At 39.6% G+C, this 27,055-nt stretch overlaps 2 protein-coding genes and 2 long non-coding RNA genes across 4 annotated transcripts; 1 reads left to right on the top strand and 3 right to left on the bottom strand.

The window, feature by feature from the left end:
• LOC123309895 (outer dynein arm-docking complex subunit 4-like) lies at positions 1–27,002 on the bottom strand. Its single transcript, XM_044893196.1, has 8 exons — positions 26,753–27,002; positions 26,031–26,305; positions 11,077–11,646; positions 8,096–8,284; positions 7,460–7,707; positions 1,689–2,001; positions 209–409; positions 1–153 (listed from the first exon to the last, which is right to left on the bottom strand). The coding sequence occupies exons 1-8, from the start codon at positions 26,859–26,861 to the stop codon at positions 40–42; spliced, it is 2,019 nt and encodes a 672-aa protein (XP_044749131.1). The 5' UTR covers positions 26,862–27,002; the 3' UTR covers positions 1–39.
• On the bottom strand, positions 3,190–3,665 carry LOC123309899. Its single transcript, XR_006537300.1, has 2 exons — positions 3,417–3,665; positions 3,190–3,286 (listed from the first exon to the last, which is right to left on the bottom strand). It is a non-coding gene; the product is annotated as an uncharacterized LOC123309899 (long non-coding RNA).
• Positions 3,703–4,933, top strand: LOC123309897. Its single transcript, XM_044893197.1, has 2 exons — positions 3,703–4,706; positions 4,837–4,933. The coding sequence occupies exon 1, from the start codon at positions 3,733–3,735 to the stop codon at positions 4,465–4,467; it is 735 nt and encodes a 244-aa protein (XP_044749132.1). The 5' UTR covers positions 3,703–3,732; the 3' UTR covers positions 4,468–4,706; positions 4,837–4,933.
• LOC123309898 lies at positions 22,044–23,263 on the bottom strand. Its single transcript, XR_006537299.1, has 3 exons — positions 23,208–23,263; positions 22,769–22,928; positions 22,044–22,439 (listed from the first exon to the last, which is right to left on the bottom strand). It is a non-coding gene; the product is annotated as an uncharacterized LOC123309898 (long non-coding RNA).
• Positions 27,003–27,055: the final 53 nt, after the last annotated feature.

Below are 27,055 nucleotides of genomic sequence, written 5' to 3' on the forward strand. Positions count from 1 at the left end.
TTTGTCTCTTCAATTTGTTTATTCCGATCATACACCGATTCACAAAAAGTTGAGGAATGCAACTCCTCTTGTTTTCTTCGTACCTGCCGCCTTTCCTTCTTCTTTTTTGGCAACATCGCCCAAAAGGGACTCCGAAGAGGTGAATTTCCTCGACTGAAATAATAAATTTCCTCAAATCATTGTGTTATGTACGTGCAATAATTTTTACCTTGCCATCCGCAAAAGTGAAACCAGGCATGACCGACATTCTCTTATTCATTGGAAGGGTAGATATTCTCCTGAACAAATATGCTGCCTCGTCCTTCATCTTCTGCGTGGTTAATAATTTGATGATTTGCTTTTCTCTCATTTCCAGAAGCTTGGTTCCAAGCATATCATCCATTGTGGATTCCTCTATTGAATTGACGCACTGAAAATATCATTTAGGAACTTGTAACATAGATACAAGGAATGGAGAATAAACATTTGTTATTGTCCAAAGACTGGAGTGAGATAGTTGCTTAGTGTCGCCAATCACAATGGGGAATTCTCCTCAATTTGGGTTATCACAACATATGCAAGTTTGAACTGAATAATTATGAGTTTCATTCATGAATTTTTCAAATGCACCGCGGAAACTATTTAAAATCGTCCTTCAAATATGGGGTTTTGAAATTTAAATCGCTTTGTGCGGAGTTTACGATTTGGCAACAGCGCATACAAGACCATGAAAAGAATAATGTCCGATCAGCTTGTTTATAAAGTAACAGCTTCAACTGCAACCGGCAATAAAAATCCCATAGAATTTTACGACCTTCCTCGTTCGTCGCAGACTTCATGGACAGCCATCTTTGTCTATCTCATCAAGATAATGCATTTGTTGTCCTTTATTATCAAGGCATATTTCAGTCGATGTTGCCAGCTTGTGCAATTCTCACAAAACGCTTCAAAATTCAAATACACATTTTTATTTTTCATTTTTAAGTGCTTAAAATAATTGTTTTTGGGAAACGGTTGAAATGGTTATTTCAAAATGTGTGTGTGTTTCAAAGATATTTTATAAAAAATACATCATTTTCGTCAGAAGGAGTATTCCCTATTAAGATAGTCGAATCTGACATCATTGTCACGTCAATTTTCCATTCAAAAAGGTAGGAACTATACAAATTTATTTATTTCACGCCAGTGCCTTAGTATCGCGCAAGACAGAGAAGTATCGAATGTTTGTACCACAATAAATACATTCATAGCACGTCAATGTCCATTCCATATATTTATGTTCCAAGTTTAGGATATGAAATGAAAAATTAAATTGGTTATGTTCGAATCTGGCAATTATATATCGGAGATAAATATCAAAGGTAATATGGGTAACTTAAAACAGATTATACTATTTTCACAAAATGAGTATTCAAACCAGGACACATGTTTCGCTATCACAATAGCATCTTTATTGGGGTGAAGGTGAAGCTAAAGGGTAAAGGGTTAGCGGAGCACGTGTTTTGGTTAAAAAGCTCATTTTATGTACAATCTGTTTTAAGTTCAATTATGGATTAATTTAGTTCAATTATGGATTTTCATCAAATATCGGCCACATCAATCCAATAGATAATATGGATAGCTGCAAACTGAACATTATTTTTTTAAGTTCTTCTTTCCGGAATAATATAATAAAAGTTTCAAACTGACGATACTGTTAAAAAACTAACCCTTTCCAAGAAATCAGCCATTTCGTCGTCCTTCAATCTTGTAGCGATTTTCTTTGCATGCTTAGCCTGATTTTTAGCGTCATTCTTGTTCTTCTGCACGATATCAATCCTGACTATCAGAATCATAGCATTCATTATCCATTTCAATTTTTTGCAGGTGTTTGCTTCAGTTATGCATTTCCTGGCATACATTCTAGCCAGCTCGTATTTCTTCAACTCGAACGAAAATCTTGAGAGTTCATGATAGAGCCAAGCGAGTTCCTCCGGACTTTCCGCCCTGAACAAACGTTTCTCGTAGATCGCAGACATCTTTCTGAAATTGCAAATGTAAAGTATAATTGTTAGAAAGCAAATAAATAATTTCCCGTATCCCTTTCCTGGTCCAAATTTTCACGAACCTATGTTTCGGGTAAAAAAGTCACTGAATTCTGTGACTTATTTATCCAGCAAATTAAAAAACTATGGAAATTTCTTCGGCCACCACAGAGAAAACACAAAAAATTTGAATTATATCATAACGAATCATGAAACAGAAGAATAAACCATATTTCAGAATTTTACTGATAGTTGGGGAGCCCAAGAGGGAAATTCGGGATTCACTCTAGCGTGTCAGATTAATATAAGGGGAGATACTTTGGACCCTGTAGAATACCTCGACGAAAAATTAGACCTGTATATAGGGGGAATGGGAATACTCCTTCTGACGAAAATGATGTATTTTTTATGAAATATCTTTGAAACGTCACATTTTGAAATAACCATTTCAACCGTTCCCCAAAAAATTATTTTAACACGTTTACGACGTCATGACCCACCGGTGGGTCACGCTGGTTATTGCTAGAGGCCTTGCGTGTCCAACCGGTGGGTCACCGGTGGACACGACGGAAAATGGTCAAAAACTTGAAAAACAGACAAGTTCGACCTAAAAATAGGTTATATTCATGTTTAAAATAAACATACGTAATTCAAAGAAAAGTGAAATAACGTCCACACGAGTCCCTCTGTGAATCTCTCGATGTCGCGAACGTGTTAAGAACTTAAAAATGAAAAATAAAACTAGGTATTTGAAATGTAAAGCGTTTCATGTGGATTGCAGAAGTTAGCAACATCGACTGAAATATGCCTTGATAATAAAGGACAACAAATACATTATCTTGATGAGATAGAAAAAGATGGCTGTCTGTGAAGTCTGCGACGAACGAGGAAGGTCGTAAAATTTTATGGGATTTTTATGGCCGGTTGCAGTTCAAGCTCGCCAGTAAGTTTGCCCTAAGATGTCTAAAAATATGGTGTATGCACTCGTCGTTGAATGGAATGACATTAGACTAAATCGAAAATAAGAGATTCGTTTCGTGGCGGCGCCACCATGTTCTATCCTTGTTCTATGAAAGAAAATCTAATGATACTCTCTCGCTTTATTTTGTTCTGCGTTTATATCGATCACAGTTTACAGTCATCTCTGTGTTCCTGATCCATCAAAGAATCAGCTATAAACAGTGAAAAGTCTTGAAAACACTTCTATACTTTTGGAACCATATATTTATATCATATAGGTGACATGTTTCGGCCTTTTTCGGCCATTATCAAACCATGAATATCTAAAATGTAAGAAACAATGGAAGATTAAAAAGACGCAAATAGAAATGTAAATATAAAATTTGTAGGTTACACATTGGAACGAATAAATAAACAAATGAATAAAAACAACAAAACGAATAAAAACCTTACGATTTTTGGTTCCAAAATTGTCATGATAGTCAGTCATCCAAGTAAAAATATATAAGATCTTAGTTTCAAGTGAAGTTACAATTAAACATAGTTACTCATAAACAGTAAAACAACAAAGACACATCAGGTCGACCGTCAAAAGTTGAAAGGTGACACATCAACGTCAGGCAGACGGGTGTAATACAAAACTAAATCTTCCGAACACGGACACATAACAGATATAAAAATCATCTTCTTCATCAATCTCGTGTGCTAGGTGATATTTAGAAAGCCAACGCAAACGGACTCTACCATTGACAAATCATCTTGCCATTTCATGGGCCACAAAATGGCGGCGTTTAACACTTATGTGAACAGGCTACTTAGGATCCCTTTGAAGGAAGAGTTCTACGAGAAAGAGGTCAGCACTCTCAAGTATATAGCTGTTGAAAATGGATACTCACCTGAAATCATAGATAATTTGATTAAAAAGAAAAAACAAAAACAATCCATTGAAGCAACAATTGTTCAACCAACTTCAGAACCCGCAACAAACAGCCAAACTGATAAATTTTGCAATCTGCCATATTACGGAAATATTTCTCATAAAATAGCAAGGGTCCTGGGTAACCTAGAGAATACGAAGATTGCCTTTAAATCTAAGAATACTTTACAGCAATACCTAATCAAAAATAAAACCCCTGTGGACAGCCTTGAGAAACCAGGAGTCTACAGACTCGAATGTGGCGATTCGGAATGCAACGCTGTATACGTGGGCAGAAGCGGAAGGTCAATTAAAACTAGGACAAGGGAACATCTATATAGCCTAAAAAACCCTAACAACAATAAATCCATTTTTGGTTCACACCTTCGAGATGAAGAACATTGCTTCGATATTAACACCAATGTGAAATTGTTGCATCATTGCGACTTCGGGTTCAGGCAGGAGATACTTGAAGAAGTCGAAATATTTAAACATATGCGGGACAACCGATATAACACACTCAATGCAATGCTAACTAATAATATAAAAGAAACATATAAATTAATATCACCTAGCACACGAGATTGATGAAGAAGATGATTTTTATATCTGTTATGTGTCCGTGTTCGGAAGATTTAGTTTTGTATTACACCCGTCTGCCTGACGTTGATGTGTCACCTTTCAACTTTTGACGGTCGACCTGATGTGTCTTTGTTGTTTTACTGTTTATGAGTAACTATGTTTAATTGTAACTTCACTTGAAACTAAGAGCTTATATATTTTTACTTGGATGACTGACTATCATGACAATTTTGGAACCAAAAATCGTAAGGTTTTTATTCGTTTTGTTGTTTTTATTCATTTGTTTATTTATTCGTTCCAATGTGTAACCTACAAATTTTATATTTACATTTCTATTTGCGTCTTTTTAATCTTCCATTGTTTCTTACATTTTAGATATTCATGGTTTGATAATGGCCGAAAAAGGCCGAAACATGTCACCTATATGATATAAATATATGGTTCCAAAAGTATAGAAGTGTTTTCAAGACTTTTCACTGTTTATTGTACTCAACACTTCAAAAATGGGATTCTATGAGTTTAAAGAATCAGCTGTTAACGAATATTTGTGATTTACACTTGTATTTTCGTTGTAAAAACGAATCTGCAGATATTTCAACACTATAGAAGGATTCGAAGGAGTACTTCTATTTTTCTTCAAGATAATTTTTGTTTGACAAACTGTATTCTTGAGGAAGGCAATTCAATATGATTTCAATAAAACACAGTGGATTGGCGAAATATTCAATATATTCAGTTGACTGAAACGCAATTTTCACTATACTTGAGAAGAATATTTGAAGACTCAAACAGATTAACATATTTCTGTTTCTTAATACATGCTCACAATTCACATTACGTATTCTCAATACAGTTCCTTTATTGCTTAAATATTGCTGAAGTTGCCATAAAACTGTTAGCTCTATCCGTCTCGAATGTTCATCTGAATTGGCTCTGCCTCAATTTCCAACAACAAAGGGTGATAGTCCAGCAACACCGAATTCTTAGCTCTAGTTCTTGATTGTCCATACAGAAAACTGAACGACATGTTCAATAAATGAATGTTGTACGACCTTTCTCGAAAGTAATACATTTTCACACACCAATAATCGCTTATAAATACAGCACATTCGCAAGTCGTAGGAATGCATTCAAATTATTTTCAAATATCATTTGACAACTGTCAATTCCTAAACGGCGCTACCTACAGTGGGAAAAACGAAACTTATCTCTTATTTTCGAAGCGGGAACAACAAAATCTAATCAGTGCATACACCATGTTTTTAGACATCTTAGTTTGCCCCTATAGATCAACAGCTGTCATTTTATAAACAAGAGGATCGGACATTGTTCTTTTCATTGTCTTGTATGCGCTGATGCCAAATCGTAAACTCCGCACAAAACGATTTAAATTTTAAAACACCATATTTGAAGGATGATTTTGAATAGTTTCCGCGGTGAATTTGAGAAAATCATGAATGAAACTCATAATTATTCAGTTTGAACTTGCATATGCAGTGATAACCCAAACTGAATAGAATTCCCCATTGTCTAGGACAGCCTGTCAGAATAGTAAAAAAAAACGATCATTGTACATACTCGAGCGTGTCAGATTAAGATATAACCATGTGGTCGATTACATGTTGAAAAGTACACATTCTCTTAATCTTACAATTTAATCGTGACGAAAATGTGTGGGAGGGTTTGCAAAAAAACAAACGTCACGTGTTCATTCTCAAGCGAAGTGGTTTTTTTCCTATTTTGAAGCTAATGATTCTAGAATAACGGAGAAGCAGTCTTCTGACAGTTTCAACCAGCCGAAACTAAAAAATTGGCAAAAAAGGTCACAAAACTAAGTTGAGTCTATAGCAAAGATTATAGAGTTACGTTAACTAACTAACTTTATAATCTTTGGCTCATACCATGGGACCATTGAACTCTATAATTCTGAAGTTCTTGACCATTGAACTCTAAAATTCTAAAGTTCTTTAAGAGTTCATTGCATGAGACTTTCTCGCCATCCGAATAAGCCGTAAAAGGGGAAAGACTACCAGAATATGGGGTGTTGCCAGAACACTTGAACGATCAGTAGATGTTACGAATATTACAACAGCTTTCATTTTTGTCGAAAAGATGGTAGTACTTTCGAACGTCTTTTTTCAATTTCGGCAGGTACCATGGAAGTTTATTACCTACAACTTTCTTTATGAATACAAGAACGATAGGAGGTACAGAAAGGGAGATATTTCGAAAAATCCACTGTTATCATCTTCAAAGTGTCAGATTAAGACAACCCTCCTAAATAGTGTCAGATTAATGAGTCAACACGTCTGCAACACCGAAAGTAACCATCTTTATGAAAATCTGCATCCTTGTGTATGTAGAAGTAATGATATTTCTGCATTTTCAAAGGACCGAGGCGATTTTGCGTCATGTCCGAATTGTCGATCTTTTGAAAAGTAGTTTGTTGGATTCCAATCAACATATCCCCTGAAAATCTGACGCGTTCGGAATTTTTTTTATCATTTTCAACTTCTCCATACGGCCAGCCCCACTACGCAAACTGTCAGAATAATATGAAGTTATTATGAGAGACACGTAGTGCATACTATACAGTATCTCAATCTGACACGCTCGAGTATGTACACCTGACGATTTTCATTAAAACTTTGAAAACCTGCAGACGCTTTCCCCTCCTCTGAAAGTGCATACACCATAGAAACTTTTTTCTTTTTATCATCTAATCTTCAAAATCCACTAGAGCTCCACGACGCTCGAGTTAATCCCGATTCAGCATCGTGGGCTCCCCAACTATAAGAAATATCTCATATTCTAATATCAGTGCATTGCGCCAATTGCTTGCATATTCTCTGTTAGAATCTAGTCGAATCAAGAACACCAAGGATGTTCAGCAAAATAAACCGTCTATCTAAAATGTGCTGAACCATTCTAAATTCTTGAGGGTTGAGGGAAAGATGAACTAAGATAAATTCTTCTGGTACAGTACAAACCAACTCACTTATAGTCCAGAAACCATCCCTTCATATCGTTGGCCAAAGAATCAGTTGACGGGAACTTTTCCATCGGTAAGCCCAGAATCAATTTGATTCGATCTTCTTTCTGCTCCTCGGTCATATTCTTCGAAAATTTCTTGGTCACATAGAATGCTTCGCAAACCATATCGAGCATTCGAGACATGTATTGCTGTCGTTTCGGAAAAACTTTCTTCGACGTAGTTTCACAGAAGCTGACCAATTTCTCAGCGAACTGTAAAGACAACCTCCTCTTTAGAAACATGGACCTTCATTAAGTTTTGGTCTTTCGATTTCTAGACTTCTATTTCACTCTGAATTACTTTAGTTATCGACAGATTAAACTTTATCTGAACTGCTAAGTATTATTTTGAAATTGGTCCTATCTATATGTTTGTTCGTAGAGTAGTTTGCAACGGTTGTGAACTGTACAGAGCATGCGCAAATGGATTTTCGCTACCCTAAAATGGAATTGCACAGTTCACAACCGTTGTGAACCACTCTACGAACAAGCCTAATGTAATTGTCAGAATAAAATTTGTTTGAAATGACAGATACTGCAGGGTAGTCTATCGAAAGTGAGCTGCATTTTTTCAATATCTGCTGTTTTATATGGTTCGTACCTCAAAAAGTCTTCGCACTTTACGATTCTTCAGTTCATCCTGGATCTTAGAGATCATATAATCTGCTTGTTTTGTAGCCATATCTTGGAGTAACCTCAATGTATGCTGTCTCCTCTGGTCTAGCTTACCACACGATCTTGCTTCTTGGTACTTAATAAAATAAAATGGTCTGCGTGCCCGAAGCATTTCCTAGAGAGATCAAGTTTGAAAAAATGATTGCTCCAGTACAGTAGTAAATTAAAAATCGTAGATCTCACCACGAACAAATGCAAAGAGTGCTTAACATGATTTAAGCATTCCTGGCACTCATTAGAATATCAGAAAAACAGCATTCTTACGATGAAAGAGTAGTAGTGATAAAATTTGTTTTTAGAAATAACGACGACGTGTGTACAGCAGCTGCTTTATTTAACGAATGACCTGGAAAAAAAGTATTCGCTGCTTACGTTGGGATACTGGTGACATTTGACGCTACTAGTTCAGTCGGAAACAAAAAAAAAGTGAATGAAGAAGACGAAGCTAGGGACGCGGCTGTCTTAGGTCATGTAGCAAAAGATCTTTCTTTAGTAGTAGAAAATTGTCCGATGTGAATCCTTGAACAATATGCATTCCACCCTTATAAGATACGATTGTTTCAGGAACTTAATGAGGATGATCCCGATCGATGACTCCAGTTCTGTGAAGTGGTCAGTCAAAACTTTTATTACTGCATGGAAGGAAATGGTGCCCATTTCCATCATTTAAGAAACTAATCGCAAAAGCAAACACCCTCCCACTATTTGACCTGTCATTTCATTATAGACGTAAATTTTGAAGCGAAATTTCAGGTTCAGATAGTACTCGATAAGATCTTCAACATGAAGTATTGAAAGGGTTGAAGGGATGCAAAGAACATAATAGTTTTTTCTTTCCTGACGCCAAAAAATCGAGGTGTTAAGTTGTTGTTGGACTACATTGTTTAATACTCATTGAGATTATAATAATAATAATAGTAACCTTGTCTCATAGACTGAATTCTACGGACTACGGATTTTCCATCAAGAGCGGCAGTAGAACTATGATGAAACTGAATCATCTCCTTTACATGGACGATTTGAAACTCTTCGCATCTACCAAAAAACAAATGCAACAGATGCTGAAAATGGTGGAAGGATTCTCAGAAGGCATCAAAATGAAGTTTGGACTAGAAAAATGTCGACTGCTGAACATAACGAGAGGGAAAATAGAAGATGGTACGTTCAATTTCAAGGAAGGTGCAGAAATTGAAGCATTAAAGGAAGGAGACACATACAAGTATCTAGGCATAAAACAGGCAAGAAAAATCAATCAGACCCAGATGTTGAAAGAATTAACGGAGGAATTCACCCGAAGATAAAGAAGGATAATGAGAACTGTTCTTAACAGCAAGAATCTGATAAAAGCGATTAACACCTACGCTCGCTCGGTGCTGAGCTATTCATTTAGTATCATCTCTTGAACGACCACCGATTTAGCAGCTTTACAGAGAAAAATAAGGACGATGCTGACTAAACACAATAAACATCACCCCAAAAGCTCAATAGAACGGACAGAGCTGCCACGACATCTTGGGGGTAGAGGAATTGTTGATTTGTCCAACCGTATGTCCCAGGATTGAAGGACTTCGAAAATATTTCCTGGACAAGGCTGCTTCGTCAGAGCTCCATTGAGTGGTTTGTGTTGCTGATAGTTTTACGCCATTAAAGCTACAACAGGACCACTTGGAAACCGTCGAACACTCTGCAGAAAGTAAAATGCAGAAACTGATTGGCAAACCTTTGCATGGAAGGCACCAGAACGAGGTCAACCATGATTACGTCGACATATCTGCGTCGAACTACTGGTTGACTTCCGGAAGGTTGTTTCCTGAGACAGAAGGCTTCATGCTCGCCATCCAGGATCAGGTGATTCCAACAAGAAATTATATGAAATATATCGCCAAGGATGCCTCAGTGGCGGACGATAGCTGTCGTTATGGCTGTGCGACACATGAAACTATCCAGCACATCACCGGGGGATGTCAAAAGTTCGCGGGCACGGAGTACAAAAATAGACATGATGCTGTTGCCAAGATTCTTCACCAAGAATTGGCACTAAAACACCAACTCCTAAGTTCGAGAAAGGTTCCTTATTACAATTACCATCCGGATGCTGTATTGGAAAATGAACATCACAAGCTCTACTGGGATCGCACGGTACGCACAGACCGGAAAATAACCCACAATAGACCAGACCTCATATTGCTCAATAAGGATGAGAACAGAGCACTATTCATCGATGTGGCGATTCCAATTAATAACAATCTTCTAGATAGGCACACTGAAAAAATTTCAAAATACAGAGAATTCAAGGAACAAACCAGAAGACAGTGGAAGCTGAAAGATATCAAGACCATCCCTATTGTCATTTCATCTACAGGCCTGATACCGAAGAAACTACTGGAGAACTTGAGGAAACTTCAGTTGGACGAAAATATCGATAGAGTCATGCAGAAGGCGGTACCGCTGGGAACGGCGAGAACTGTACGCAAGTACATGGGAAATTCAGAGGAACACCGTCTGCGCCAACAGGAAGAGGCGGGTGGAGCAGGAATCCAACCTACAGCAGGGAGGCGAGGAGCGACCCGGACCCGACCACCACCACGAGCCCGAAAACCTGGAAAGGGCTCCAACAGAGCTTAATCATTTTGATATCTGAGATATCTGGGATAAGTGAATTTTCCTCTGGAGAGGAGTGTGAAAGCCGCAAGGCTAAAGTCATAACTGTTCTTTAATGGCCATCGACCGAAGTCCTTCAGCCTAGTGAATCATACGAATACAAAAAAACTCAATAACATCATTTGAGTTAAAATAGGATAATTTCTCCTAAGATGTCGTATGACAGGTGAGGTATGTCCCATAGGCAACGATACGAGAGAGTGAGAAAAGTTTTTCTTATGCACTAGCAGAAGTAAAAGTGTTCACCTGAGTATTATACACGTTTTTGTAACCCTGAATTGCCAACTGTTTTATTTTCAGTGATCCTTTTTCATTGGCTATCATTGTACCACTGCTGTTTGGAAGGATTTTCAAAAATTGCTTATCCTGGTAAAGTTTATTCAGATATCTCTCCGCTATATAATTATCGATGTTACTCGTGCGATTCTGCATCGGCCGATGTGGAAACGGTGGTGCAGGTGGCATTCGGAGCTGGTTCAATGAGGATTCGTGACTATACAAGCTGTCTTTTATCGACGACGAATCGACAATCATTGCTAGGGAACCCATCAATTTCCCCGTGGATGTGTCTGATAAGCCGGTCTTTTCTTCGTCGCTTTTCTCTTTATCCTTCTTCTTTTTCTCGCTCTTGGCGACAGACGTCGGTAGTACTACGAACATAGAACGTTTCCTCTTCTTGCGGTACTTTGCGACCGGCTTGAAGGGTCTCTGATTCTCGATCGTTTTCGTCCAAGCGATTTTTCTGATGATTTTGAAATGGTCCCGTAATGGTTTTCCAGCGCGCTCGGATATGCAGTTCAGTATGGCATCTTCACACTGAAAAAATAAAAGCGTATGATTCTTGATCAAGTCAGTTGAATTAAACCAAAGATTATAGAGTAGAAAGTTGGGATACGAAGCATCTAAAGTGATGTGAGCGCCATCTGGGCTTCAAATGTGTTATTAAGACCACAAGACTGGTTAAAATATTAATTGGAGGGCCATTTGCAGGAAACTATGAAATTTTGTAAGATTTAAGATGGCCATTTTGATCAAAGAAGTTTCGAATATTTTGATTCTGGTACCGCCTTTTGTTTATCTAGCTCCTTCTAGTTGCTGCTTATTAAATTTTTTTGTCTATAATTTCTTGGTGAAAACATCAAAATATCGTTCGAAAATTATTAAATGGTGAGGAACTGTGGATCTAATTAAATGGATTTTTCGAAATAAAGTTTTTTTAGTTTACTAAGGAAAATGGTAAAATAAGTATTAAAACTCGTACATGTGACTCGGTCATTCATTGATTATTATTTTCAGTGTTCCGAAGTGGATAAAATTCTAAGAGCATAAAGACAATGACTTGAGCCAACCTTACTGACTACACCATGTGCAGTGAACATTTTACTGCATACTTAAGTCAATTGAGAACTGTTCATCCATGTTAATTGTTTTATGCAAGATGCATCCCTTGCATGGAAGGGCCATTTAGGGAAAATTATAACTTTTATACGTCCATTCAATGATTCTCCATTGCTATACTCCATTAAGATATTCAGAAATGCAAGGGTTTCATTGAATTCGATTCGGGAATCAAATTGTTGTTCGGAAAGTCAAAGTTTTCTGGGACCTGCTGAGAGTGTTTTGTTTATTCAAAAGCATAAAGAAACCTTACTGACTATACTTCATTCAAATTTATTTTAGCAGTCGGTTGGCCATGGAATAATTTTCTCCAGTTTTTGTAACTAGAACGAAGTTAGGTTGGCACTCATGAAATGTCGTTAATGTCATAACGCCGTTGCCAGTAAGATGTCTAAAACTCTGGTGTATTCACTGATTCGATTTTGTTTTTAATTTCGTGGGGATATGGGATCAGTTTCGTTTTTCCCACTGTAGGTAGCGCTGTTTAGAATTTGACAGAGCATTGTCATTTGATATTTGAAAATAATTTGAATACTTTCCTACGACGTATGATTATGTTGTATTTATAAGCGATTATTGGTGTGTGAAAATATGTTAGTTTCGAGAAAGGGGTGTAGAACATTCATTTATTCAACATGTCGTTCAGTAAGTTCAGTTTTCTGTATGGACAATCAAGAGCTACAGCTAAGAATTCGGTGTTGTTGGAATTTGAAGCAGAACCAAATCAGATGAACTTACGGGACCGATATAGCTAAGTTTTATGGAAACTTCAGCAATATTTCAAAGAAACTGTATTAGAAATACGTAATGTGAATTGTGAGCATGTATTGAGAATCAGAAATACATAGGTAAATCTATTCGAGTCTGATACTTCAAATATTCTTCCTGAGTAGATATAGTGAAAATTCCCTTTCCGTCAACTGAATATATTGGGTATTTGACCAATCAACTGTGTTTTATTAAAATCATATTGAATTACCCCCTCACGAATTCAAGTTTTCAAACGGAAATTATCTTGAAGAAGAACAGTAAATCCTCCTTCAAAGTTCAAACCCTTATTCGATAGTGTTGAAATATTGACAGATTTGTTTTTACAACGAAAATTGAACTGTAAAGCACAAATATTCCTTAACAGCTGACAAAATGGGACTGTTCATATTTTGCACTCGTTGATCGATATTCGATATCAACGCAAAACAAAATAAAATGAGAGAGTATCATTGGACTTCCTTTGGTAGAACAAGGATAGACCGAAGCAAATGACATGGTGGCCCCGCCACGAAACTGATCCCATAACCCCGATTTTCTGAAATGTTGATGCTTGCAAAAAATGACAAGTGCACACACCAGTGTTTTAGACATCTTAGTTGCCAGAACTAATATCAATTTTTATTACGAAAATGCCGAAAGTGATTGAAAAAAGAGAAGACAGGGTTTCAGGAAGTGCTATTTAGAATTCAGACAGCTTATTCAAATAGTTATACCCTGATATTCTGAAATCCACAATACGTCAGACGGTAGCGAACATATTCAATGTAAGAGAATTTATATAATGTTTCATCTGAATCTAAACGACTCATATTTCAGCTGAATATTTCCACAATCAGAAAAATTGTGAATGAAGAGGATGACAAAGAATTTCCTTCTTTTTGGAGACCCAAAAAAGTGGTGGCATTTGAGAATTTTATGTTTGAGTGAATTAATGCGAAAAGTTTACTACAGGATTTTCGATTAATGTCATCGGAGAATAAGTTCCCTAAAATGGATTTTTCTATTTTCATTTGGCTTGTCCTATACAATAATGTAAATGTCTTAAGGTACTAATAAATACCTAATTATTATTATTACATCAATGAATTAAGATGAATAGCCACAAATACGCGCAAGTTGCCCTGTTACTTGTTTATTCATGTGAAATTTTTGTTCAAAGCTGAAGTTCATCTTAACTTGAAATTTCCTTCAATTCCTTTCACTTATATTGATGCAAGATGATTTTTGTTGAAGAATTTAACATTCTTGTAATTATCTGTTTATTCCTTCGGGGCATACCCATTCCCAACTACTGCATCATATGCATTTCATCTTCAGGTTAATATTTTTGAAATCTACAACTGATGTAACGTATTCAAACTTTAGCCAAAGAAGATAACGAACATTAACTCTCCTCAAGCTAGTGCATATTATGATATTATACTAATCTCTTGTATTTTCCATGCTAATAACTGGATTTGGTATGCCTTCAATTATTTTGTATGAACTTCAATTATGTTCGTCACATATTTTCCGAAGATATTCGACATTGTGATAAAATACGTAATAACAGAAACTTTACGTAGAACGGGCAACATAGCGTTGATTTAAAACCCAAAAATGTTTTGACAAGCTTCATAACCCCACATTTTCGTACTATACAGAGTGAAATGTGTCAAATTTCCATGGCTAACCGACTGCTAAAATAAAAGTGAATGAAGTATACATACAGGTCTTGTATACCTCTGTGAGGTTTTTATTGTGGTTCTGAAAATTCCTAAAGAAGCCATGCTGTTATTCTTATTACATATGTTACGGGCAATGTAATTATTTAGGTCAGTATTCATAATGCTTGGTTATTATGAATAATGACCATTAAAATCGGGCAATTTGATAAATTTGAATTATTTTACAATAATTTCTCACATTGCCCGGTCATTATAAATACCGCTATTATTTCTTTGGGCACTTTGATTAATTGACACCAATGGGACAACCTATGTGAAAATAATGGCGAAGATATTCCACAGATAGAGATTTAACTAAGAGAATGTGCAAGATTGTCATCCAAGACAGGCTATAGTCGATGTGGCTGTAAAGGTAGCTGTAAATCCAACGAGCGCAAGTGTCGTAAAGAAAAAAAGCTATGTAACTCGAAATGTCACCAAAGTGGAAGCTGCTCTAATGAATAGAGCCTGTATTGGCCTGTATTGCTACGTATTGACATTTTGTGTGAATATAAATTTGAAAGTACGTACATTGTAATGAGAAAATGGGTTTTCAAACCTATTCCCTCATTTTAGAATAATTATTTTAGTTTTCCTTTTTAAATAATTTTGTTTCGAATTAATTTCCGAGAAATCTTTTCGAATTTCCAATTCAGGATTCCGACATCGTTCGGAATTGTAAACATACCGCACCGTTTTTATTCCGTTTTTATTTCCTAAAAACGATGTCGCACCGTATAAAACATCCTGAATTGGAAGATAACCGAGTTTTTTTTGTCCGCTAGCACAGATAAGTCGAAATTAAGACGTTTTCATCGACGCAAAATTACCGAATTTCGACTGTCGGGCACATCTGATTTCCGCACCCCCCCTGTGGGTATAAAATCAGATGTTCCCCCGCAGGCCACTTCACTTACGTTTTTCACTTAAGATTAACTTGCGAATTGTTTTCAGTTACTAGATTCGAATTACGCTTAACCGCCTTACCTTCCGCCGCCGAGTTTCACTAGAAGATTTCTTTTTTTTGAGTTTTGGGTCTCACCGCTACGAATACGAATTTTCTTTAAGTTTTTTTTTTCTCATTGGGTGATTTTTTTTTGGAAATTCGAGAGTGCAAGTGGCCAAGCCAAAGGTAAGACTACACGCCGTTATTTTTTTTTTAATATTGGAACTTCAGTTTTTCCGTCTCTCATACCCGAGTCGGAGTTCCACCCCTACTGTCATTAAAGTACCCTGCAGGTGCGGACGCCCAGGGGGTACCGAAGACACTTGGGGGTGGCTCACCCTTTCCCGAAATTTCCCGTCTTATCTAGCTCACCCCTACTGTCATTAAAGTACCCTGCAGGTGCGGACGCCCAGGGGGTACCGAAGACACTTTGGGGTGACGTACCCGTATTTCTGTGCTGTCTTTTATCCCCTAACCCGGCTGAAGTCCAATATCTGTCCGTCAAGTGTACGTCTCAGGTTCTGGCTGGCGAACAACTCCGTTAACCCCCGTATACCGTTGAGATCGGATCCAATGTTATTCCGTTAGTTTTTGCCCTGTAATTCTCACCGATTTCGAGTCTCTGAATTTTGTAATAGTGCTAGTTGTGTACCCCTTTTTCGAATCGACAAATAAAAGTTGTATACGTTGATTCTGCCTATCATTGTGCGTCGCTAACATCCTAGACACAAGGGAACCCTGTCTCCGGCTAGTAGCTGCCGGGGTAGGTTTGCTATTCTCCCTTAAAGAATAGCTGGCGCTCGAGTCCGCCGAAGAAAACCCCGTTACAAAAATGGCGCCCGAGCAGGGACCGTTCAGAATCTACCAGGAAACAACTGAGGTGAGAGACAATGACCGGACAGTGAGTGAATTCCCGAAACAGTGAGTAAAACCTCAGAACAGTGAGTAACTATTCCTTGAACGGAAAACTGTGAAAAATAAACTTGAACTGTGTTTTATTCCCTGCCTTTCTGTATTGAACTGTTATACTGTGAATTGAATTGGACTATATTTTGAAAATTTTCCTACTGTTGAACCCCGTTGAAAATAATTTGTGATTATTCTTTTTGCCGATTACTGTATTGAGTTGTTGAACACTGAACTGTTATTCCGCCGTTATATCAGTGAAAATTATTTCCGATTTCTAATTGCATATTTCTGATTTATTGAATTGAACTGTTTTAATTTCACATTGAAGGTGAGTGAATTTCCGGACTCTGAAAAATTGAAAATTTATTGTCGCAATTGGTAAAATTTAATAGGTGTGATTTACCTATCGGTTCAATAGGGAATCACCTATTACCTGTTGATAACCTATCTACCTGTTTTCTATTTTCTTTTGACCTGTACTGTTGAAACTTACCGACTATTTTTGATTTTTCTGATATTGTGATTTATTTTCTGGCTATTGAACTTGAAAGACTGTTTGGAATTTAACCTGTGCGTTTTTGTGCTATTCGAATTTCAGGAAATTTTTCGGACTAGACGAAGTGACTTGCGATTGTGTGCGGCATTTCTCGAATATTTTCGGACTTTAGTGGGACTGATTGAAATTTTTTTCGAGTAACGTTGGACTTTAAAAATTTTTGAAATTTTTTTTTGTGATACATCGGGACTTAGATTGTTTTGGTGCGCCGGGACTTAGACTTTTTTTTTTTGATACACCGGGACTTAGACTTAACTTTTGTTCGGGTTGCACTGATACCCACTTCGAACTTAAGTGAATACGATTAACTTACCGGGTTGGACTTAGAACTTAAACGGATTGTGAAAGACATACCGAGTGTGAAATATTGGTGCGTTCTGAATCGGACTTAGTTAAATATAATATGTCGAACATGGATGTGAACCGGTTACTCAGTGATGAACTTACATTCGAATTACAACTGAGAGGACAATCGATACCCGGTACTGTGATGACTAAACGGAGTCTGCTACGACAAGTGCTTCAGTCTAATGAACCTCTACTACCCCCAACATCATTGAATCCCGCCTCCGAGATTGAGATCTGTCAAAATAAACTAACCGATTTGGTGGAATCCCTTCAGAACTTCAATCATAGTAATGCGGCTAACGAATTTTCGCGAATTTACACCAGATTAATACACATTCAAGGCAGGCTGAACTTTATTGTCACCACAGACACAACACAGTTACAATTGATTGAGCAAATGAAGGCGACTACAGATAAGGCGTTGGAGACACTGGAGGAGCTACGTAGGAAGAGTAATGCTGAACAGCCGCAGACATCCAACCGAGATCACAGGTCTCTTTTGGATGAGGAGGTGCCCAGTTCACCTGGGATGTCACCGATCCAACCGGAGAGGTTATCAAAGGTTGAGACATCACTTATCGACTTAGGAGATGGTGTCGATCCTCCTGCCGTAGTTAATGTCTCACGTACCGGTACACCTGTAAGAAATCCAACATTAGAACGGGTCATGAATGAGACAAGGCAGACATGTAGAGCATTACTACAACAATTACCAGCGATACCTCTCACACAGTCACAGGACTGTGGGACAACAACACCTGAGGGTCCGACACAAAGTAGATGGGTTAATTCCACACGAAGGGTGTCTTTTCCACACTTACCTGCACCGTGGATAAGTTCTGACCGGCCAATTATCACAACACCTGCCAGATCGGAACCGGAGTCTCGATCAACAGTACCAACTGTTCCGGTACACAAATGGAACATCTCCTTTGATGGCACTGGTAGTGTGACCGGATTTCTTGAAGAAGTGGAGAGACTGGCTGAATCCCGTAAAGTGTCCCTGGAACAAGTTTTCGAATCAGTGTATGAATTGCTGAGAAGGGATGCAAGGGATTGGTTCATTCCCCGGAGAGGTACTTTCGAGGACTGGGAGGATTTTAGCAACCAGCTAAAAGAAGCATTTCTGCCAGTTAATTACGAGGAGAATCTGTTGGAGGAAATAAAAAGGCGAATATGTTACCCGGATGCAGAACTTATTCCAGAAACTCACCTATGCAAAACCATCCGAGGTGGAGCAGATCCGGCTTATCCGACAGAGGTTGATCCCGCCCTTACAACAAGCCTTGGCCTTCCAGGAGACCACGACTTATGATGAACTTCTTCGTAAGGGAAAAGTTTTTGAACTGGTCCAGTGGCAGATGAGCCAGTACACCCGGCCACCCTCCAAACCAGGTTTTGTGGAGGAACCTCACCTGACGTATAGTCCCCGTCAACTGAACCGATACCAAGCAAGCTTTCCTGTGGACACCGGAGAGCAGGTTCACCAAACAATCGATCACAGGGAATCGCCGCCGACACCAGCCAACCAGACACGACTTTCCCAGCCGAGGGAAAGCCGCCCAGAGCCACCCAAGTCCAGAGAGTCAATATCCCAGCGACAGGAATCTCACCGTCCGACTTCTGGAGACAGGTCCGAAGGTCGATCCAGACCTGCAACACCGCCACCCCGCCGTCCAGCCGAAAATAGCCCCGCTGACCGGACGGAACCACCTTCAGGGAGGAGAGTGTCCTTCCAGACACAGTGTTTCCGATGTGGTGGATATGGCCACATGCGTCGAGAATGTCGCAGGCCACCGAAAATCTTCTGTTCTCGATGCCAGAGGGAAAACATTCTCTCACGAGACTGTCCGTGTTCGGGAAACTGAAGGGGAGATTGGAGGCGGAGTCGACCACATCTCCCGGAATCCTGACTCCACTGGCACCGACTACCTGTAATGATAACCGTCCGTTAGTAGAGGTCAGAATAGCCGGCAAACACTTCCGAGCACTGATAGATACCGGAGCGACCAGGAGTTTCTGCAGTCAGGCCGTATCCGATCAGTGTGAACGTAAAGGAATCACAGGACAAACAATGCACAACAGTTTCGCAGTAATAGCGAACGGGCAAACCACCGTCACACCGAAACTGTACACCACCACCGTGCAAATTTCCGATTACACACTGCCTGACTTGAAATTCTTACTGGTACCCAACTTACCGGTTGACATTATTCTGGGGATGGATGTTCTGTCGACTTTCAAGTTTTCCGTAAATCTCAGTACCGCCGAGTGCTTTCTGGAAGGCCGTCTGATCTCGAGACCGATGACTCCTGTCGAAGCCACCGCAGAGGTTCACACCGCCGAGGAACACTTGTTGGAGCTGACGGAGTCTCAGAAACAGGAGCTGGAGGCATTTCTGAAAGAAGAATTAAAGAAGTTTGAGGACCTATATGGTACAACCGACCTGATTGAACATAAGATCAAACTGAAACCGGGCACCGAACCGATCAAACAACGATACCGACCCCTAAACCCGAAAATGCAGGAGATCTTCAATCAGGAAGTAGACCGTATGCTGGCTGAGGGAGTGATTGAACCCTCCAAGTCACCGTGGAGTTCACCGGTAGTGTTGGTCAGGAAGAAAGACGGAAAGTACCGTTTTTGCATCGACTTCCGTGCCGTTAACCAAGTGTCTGTAAAAGATGCATACCCGTTGCCGTACATTTCTGGGATTCTGGATAAACTACGTAAGGCCAAGTACATCTCCACACTGGATCTGAAACAAGGATATTGGCAGATACCGTTAGCAAAGGAAAGCCGTCCGATTACTGCCTTCACAGTTCCAGGAAGGGGATTGTTCCAGTTCACCGTTATGCCGTTTGGTCTTCACGCTAGTCCAGCCACATTCCAGAGATTCTTAGACACCGTTATTGGCCCAGAAATGGAACCGGAGGCGTTCGCTTACCTGGACGACATAGTTGTCCTGGGGGAAACTTTCGAGGAGCACCTGGAGAACTTAAGAGAAGTATTCCGGCGGTTGAGAGAAGCCAATCTTCGTCTCAACCCCGAAAAGTGTGACTTTGTGCGAAAATCCCTAAAATACCTAGGACATGTCGTTACCTCCGAAGGAATCCGTACCGACCCGGATAAAGTTTCCTCTATCGTAGCATTCCCAGCGCCGAAAACTATCCGTGAATTGCGCCGTTTTCTGGGAGTTGCTAGCTGGTACCGCCGTTTTATAGAGAACTTTTCCGATGTCGTTGCACCGTTAACTCACCTGTTAAAGAAGAAACCACGTTGGAAGTGGGGTGAGGAACAACAAAGAGCGTTCGACCTCCTGAAACAAAAACTGACCGAATCACCGATACTGGCCTGTCCGGATTTCAATCAACCGTTCGTCCTGCAAACAGACGCCAGTGACGTAGGCCTTGGAGGAGCCCTGACCCAAGTTCTAGATGGAGAGGAGAGGGTGATCGCCTATGTCAGCCGTACCTTGAACACCGCCGAAAGAAATTACTCTGTGTCCGAAAAGGAATGTCTCGCCATTGTTTTCTCAATAGAGAAACTGCGACCATACCTGGAAGGATTTCATTTCACCGTAATTTCCGACCACATGAGTCTGAAATGGCTGAATTCCATCAAGTCACCGTCCGGAAGAATTGCTCGATGGGCCGTTTTCCTTCAGCAATTCGACTTTGAAGTCCAATACCGGAAAGGTGCCCTGAACAAAGTCGCCGACAGTCTGTCCCGAAACCCGTTACCGTCTGTAGATTCCGTATGCCTGGCCGACGTCGAAGTTCGCTGCAGTTGGTACAACAAAAAGCTCCAAGAGGTACAAAGAGACCCAGAAGATTTCCCTGACTTCGCCGTTGAGGATGGGAAACTGTATCGTCACTTCTGGGACTCTTCCGACTTTACTGAAGTTGGATCCGGACAACCATGGAAGCTCTGTGTACCCACCGAACAACGACTGGAGGTCCTGAAAGAAAATCACGATTCGGAATTAGCTGGTCACCTGGGAATCTCCAAAACCATCTCTCGGCTAGCCCGGAATTATTACTGGCCAGGGATGTTCAGAGATGTCGCAAAATACGTAAGAAACTGCCCATCCTGTCAAAGGTACAAAGTACCACAACAGAAGACGCCTGGAAAAATGCAACCACATAGAATGACTGATGCACCGTTCCAAGAGGTCTGTACAGATGTGGTCGGACCACTTCCCCGTTCCAAGAAGGGAAATTCTTACGTAGTGGTGATGCAGGACCGTTTCACGAAATGGGTTGAATGCCGTCCGTTGCGGAAAGCCACCGCCAAAACCGTTTATTCAGCCCTGTATGAACAAGTTATACTCCGATATGGCTGTCCGAAGCTGGTGATATCTGACAATGGGGTACAGTATGACAGTAGACTGTTCAAAAACAGTCTCCGAGAGCTAAACATTGCTCACCGTTTCACCCCTCCGTATACACCACAGTGCAACGCCGTAGAACGAGCCAATCGTACGTTGAAAACTATGATAGGTCAGTTCTGTGAAGCCGACCACCGTACTTGGGATGAGAAGTTAGGTGAACTAACTTTCGCCCTGAACACCGCAAAACAAGAATCTACAGGATTCACACCGGCATTCCTGAACTATGGAAGGGAACTAACAGTCCCAAAGGCAATCTACTCGTCAAACACCCAAGACGATGACACCGAGGAGACAAATAGAAGCCCAGAAGAGACTAGAGTAAATCTTACTCACCGTACAGAACAAATCCGTCATCTTCAAGAGGCCTATGAGTTTGTCAATACCAGGTTGTACCGTGCATTTGAGCAGCAAGCTCACCATTACAACCTCCGTCGAAGAGAAGTTCGTTTCCATGTCGGTGATAGAGTTCTGCGCCGTGCTAATCCGCTGTCGTCTGCCGTTGATAGTTTTGCAGCCAAGTTGGCTCCGAAGTTCTCTGGTCCGTATACCATTGTGAAAGTAATTTCACCCGTTGTTTATGACCTGAAAGATGACAGTGGTAAGAAAGTCACCAATATTCATGTAAAGGATTTAAAACCGTTCCATCCGTCTGATCATTAGTAAGTACGCTGTATAGCAACCAAAATAAAAATCAACCGTACCGTTATATTATAGCATGCACCGATAATAAATGAGATACATCCGTTCTGTCCGTCTCTATTTCACTCCTCTATTACCGTTAAAAATAATATTCATCACCGAAAATAGGTTAGTAATGGGGTACTACCGCTGCTTTCACTGAATAAGTGCCCAGGTGAGTGAAATAGAGCCTTATACTTGTATCTCCTTATTAACTGACAAAATGTACATACCTAGATTTCCGCGATTCCACCGTAACCGATGGATCTGACCTGGTCTGCCAGTGTTGGAGGATTCTGTTCCGTACAGTTTTGTTTGTTCTGTGCAGCTTTTATTGCCACCAAGCAGGGCCGTCTGACTGTCATTGTGTAGATGAGTGGTATCCCAGAACACCTACAACAGAAAATTCCGTTAATTCACTGGAAAAACAGGAACCGTAACCGTTAATTCAATTTTTCTGTATTAATTGTGGGACCGATAATACCAAGTGAGATACACCCGTCCTGTCTGTTTCTATTTCACCCCTGTGTCACTGTTAAATACAATAACCGAATAGAAAATAGCAATAGAAGGCTGACACCGCTTACACCGATATTACAAACTGGCCTGAACGGTAAGGGAAATAGAACAGTATATTTGTATCTCCTTATTAAAATTACCGACCGTACTTACCGTTTCTTCCGAAATTCCACCGAACACCCTGTTATCCCTCTGCTCCAGGATATCAGTATACTAAATGCTTTTTCTCTCATTTTTATGCAACCTCCAACTGCTGCTGACTCCAACACCATCGGAGAAGTGCACCACCGTCACAGGGGGAGCCAACGACGCTGTCTGGTATTCCAAACTACCCTGGTTCGATGATATTGGTAACTGTTAACCCCCATGACATGTGCCCGGAGCCGGCTTTGCGAAGTCCACCCTAAAATGGTTCAGAAATAACACAACGAATGACAAATCGAAATGGTACTCACTTTGAAGATTCCGTCCTGCACTGTTTCCACTATTTTCCGGCATTTCTTTCACCGATGGAAATGGAAATTGAAATTTGGAACCACCCGGCGAAATTTGACGATTGGACTTTGGAGGTTAGCTGATAGAACACCGAACTTCGACAGAACCACCGGCGGACATACGTCAACGCGGACCATAGAGTGGGAGCAACCGGGATAGCATCAGAGATATATCTTCTATATCTCTGAATAGCATTCGCCGAGTATACGCCACCTGGAGTAGATTAGGTGAACTTGTTTATTGTAAATCCGATCTCAATCGTCTTGCCGTGAATAGTCAAACCGTTAACCGGACTTAGTAGATTTCACCGTGAAAAATTTAATCCCCTATTTCATCGTGGATTCAATTTTTCAACCGGAGCCGAGGGGATGTAATGAGAAAATGGGTTTTCAAACCTATTCCCTCATTTTAGAATAATTATTTTAGTTTTCCTTTTTAAATAATTTTGTTTCGAATTAATTTCCGAGAAATCTTTTCGAATTTCCAATTCAGGATTCCGACATCGTTCGGAATTGTAAACATACCGCACCGTTTTTATTCCGTTTTTATTTCCTAAAAACGATGTCGCACCGTATAAAACATCCTGAATTGGAAGATAACCGAGTTTTTTTTGTCCGCTAGCACAGATAAGTCGAAATTAAGACGTTTTCATCGACGCAAAATTACCGAATTTCGACTGTCGGGCACATCTGATTTCCGCACCCCCCCTGTGGGTATAAAATCAGATGTTCCCCCGCAGGCCACTTCACTTACGTTTTTCACTTAAGATTAACTTGCGAATTGTTTTCAGTTACTAGATTCGAATTACGCTTAACCGCCTTACCTTCCGCCGCCGAGTTTCACTAGAAGATTTCTTTTTTTTGAGTTTTGGGTCTCACCGCTACGAATACGAATTTTCTTTAAGTTTTTTTTTTCTCATTGGGTGATTTTTTTTTGGAAATTCGAGAGTGCAAGTGGCCAAGCCAAAGGTAAGACTACACGCCGTTATTTTTTTTTTAATATTGGAACTTCAGTTTTTCCGTCTCTCATACCCGAGTCGGAGTTCCACCCCTACTGTCATTAAAGTACCCTGCAGGTGCGGACGCCCAGGGGGTACCGAAGACACTTGGGGGTGGCTCACCCTTTCCCGAAATTTCCCGTCTTATCTAGCTCACCCCTACTGTCATTAAAGTACCCTGCAGGTGCGGACGCCCAGGGGGTACCGAAGACACTTTGGGGTGACGTACCCGTATTTCTGTGCTGTCTTTTATCCCCTAACCCGGCTGAAGTCCAATATCTGTCCGTCAAGTGTACGTCTCAGGTTCTGGCTGGCGAACAACTCCGTTAACCCCCGTATACCGTTGAGATCGGATCCAATGTTATTCCGTTAGTTTTTGCCCTGTAATTCTCACCGATTTCGAGTCTCTGAATTTTGTAATAGTGCTAGTTGTGTACCCCTTTTTCGAATCGACAAATAAAAGTTGTATACGTTGATTCTGCCTATCATTGTGCGTCGCTAACATCCTAGACACAAGGGAACCCTGTCTCCGGCTAGTAGCTGCCGGGGTAGGTTTGCTATTCTCCCTTAAAGAATAGCTGGCGCTCGAGTCCGCCGAAGAAAACCCCGTTACAACATATCTGATACTTTCGTTTTATTTGGACTCACGTTTTGTTTGTACTCATTTCATCCCACCGGTTTGTTTGTCAGCATGTGAAATTTTATTTGTTATGTTTTGTTTGTTACTTTGTCAGTCAGGTATGCAAAAATTTGTTATTTTTTATAAGAAATATGAATAATATATAATTTTCAAATTGCCCACCTGATTTTTAGCATTATACATAATAACCGGGCAATGTAATATTTGCAACATAATTTATCATTTTATCATATCCTTTTGGGCACTTTTTAAATTGCCCGGGCATTATAAACAATGCCCAATTATTTACATTGCCCGTAACATATATATGAAAATTAACGACTCAAATTGCTTCAGAATGGCTGGTGTGATGTCAGAGCGGTGGGTCAGGTAAGCGGTGTAATCGTTGTGACACTGCAGACCAGAAATGTGCAATACAATTTAGATCTGGAGGGGCATCAGGCTATAAGGTCGTTTTGGCAGTTTTTGCTTGGACGAGCATTATCGTCAACTAACATGAAATCTTATCGAAATTCTTCAAATACATTGATCCAAAAAGGATAATATACCACAATAACCCATTATCGAACATACAGGCCACACAAAAAAATCTTTCCTAGAAGAAATTAGTTGTAATTTTTTTGTTGAGTTATAATTTTTCTCATTAAGCCAATTGGTTCATAAGGATCATATTTTGTGTGTTTGAACACGCAAACAAACACCTTTCCACATAGTATGTACAAAGCAATACTGACAATTGTTTTCAACTACAAAAAGTGAGATATCTTTAGAATATCCACTTCAATTTTGGGCAGTATATTTACGGCATCTGAAAATATTTTATGATGTTGTCAGAGCAGCTTACATGCATACAACCCATGACAAAGTTGTCCGGCTTCTGCCTAAGTGGAACATTCCTGTAATTTTGTATGAGAGCATCTTCGAATTCGCAACCCAAATATGTTATTAACGCTCTTTCTGCTTTCAGATATATATTTTCAGGTTCTAATGTCAATATCCTTTGAATATCTTCTAGGGCACCAGTAAATTTAACAGCTTTCGCTCTAGCATTAGCTCTTCCTTTCAGAGTTCTGATGCTATCCGGTTCTTTCTTGAGCGATTGGTCGAAATATTTCAAACCTGAAAAAATTGGACATTAAGGATGAAATCTCCATCCAATATCTAAAGGACTAGTCGGATTAGAAGTCATAAGGAGTAGTAGATTACTGGTCTCTTTATTGTTTCAGCCAAGCTACTACCTCTTGGACATTGAATCTATTCAGTCGATACAAACACACTCATTAAATCTTCAGTATAGCAATATCTGTTTCAATCTGCCACCGATAGAAGAGACTAGTCACTTGAAATGGTTGCGGGAAACCGTAAAAATTCAAATTTTCCTTCGGCTTCAGAAACTTGCTATTAAAATATCTGTGATAATGGAAGATTCATCTTTAGATAGGTACATTATAAAAATGTGAAGGTTTGAAATGATACCAAAGTTGAATATTATATCTAATTCTCAAGAGATGCTTCAATCAGTAAATTAACATTAAATATTGTTTTATATATTTGAGAAATACTCACTTCTTTCGTATTCTTCTCTTCTCCGGACATAGTACCCGACCTCTCTATAGTACACCGGCCAATTGAATGTTTCATTTAATTTTTCTATGTTGAATGTTACTTTCGGCATTATCGAGCTTCAAGGAGGCCCATTAATTTCGGGTATACATATACTTCTACCGGAAAAAAAAATTATGGAACCCTACAATATTCGACTCGTTGCGATTATTTTCATTTTGAGTTTGTTGACAGATCTGTCAGAAAGATCCAAGAATTTTCGTTGTCGTCAACTCGCTGCAACACATATATTTTTATGTGTGCTGG

The sequence above is a fragment of the Coccinella septempunctata genome, chromosome 3, assembly GCF_907165205.1.
Source record: "Coccinella septempunctata chromosome 3, icCocSept1.1, whole genome shotgun sequence".
In the NCBI taxonomy this organism is placed as follows: domain Eukaryota; kingdom Metazoa; phylum Arthropoda; class Insecta; order Coleoptera; family Coccinellidae; genus Coccinella; species Coccinella septempunctata.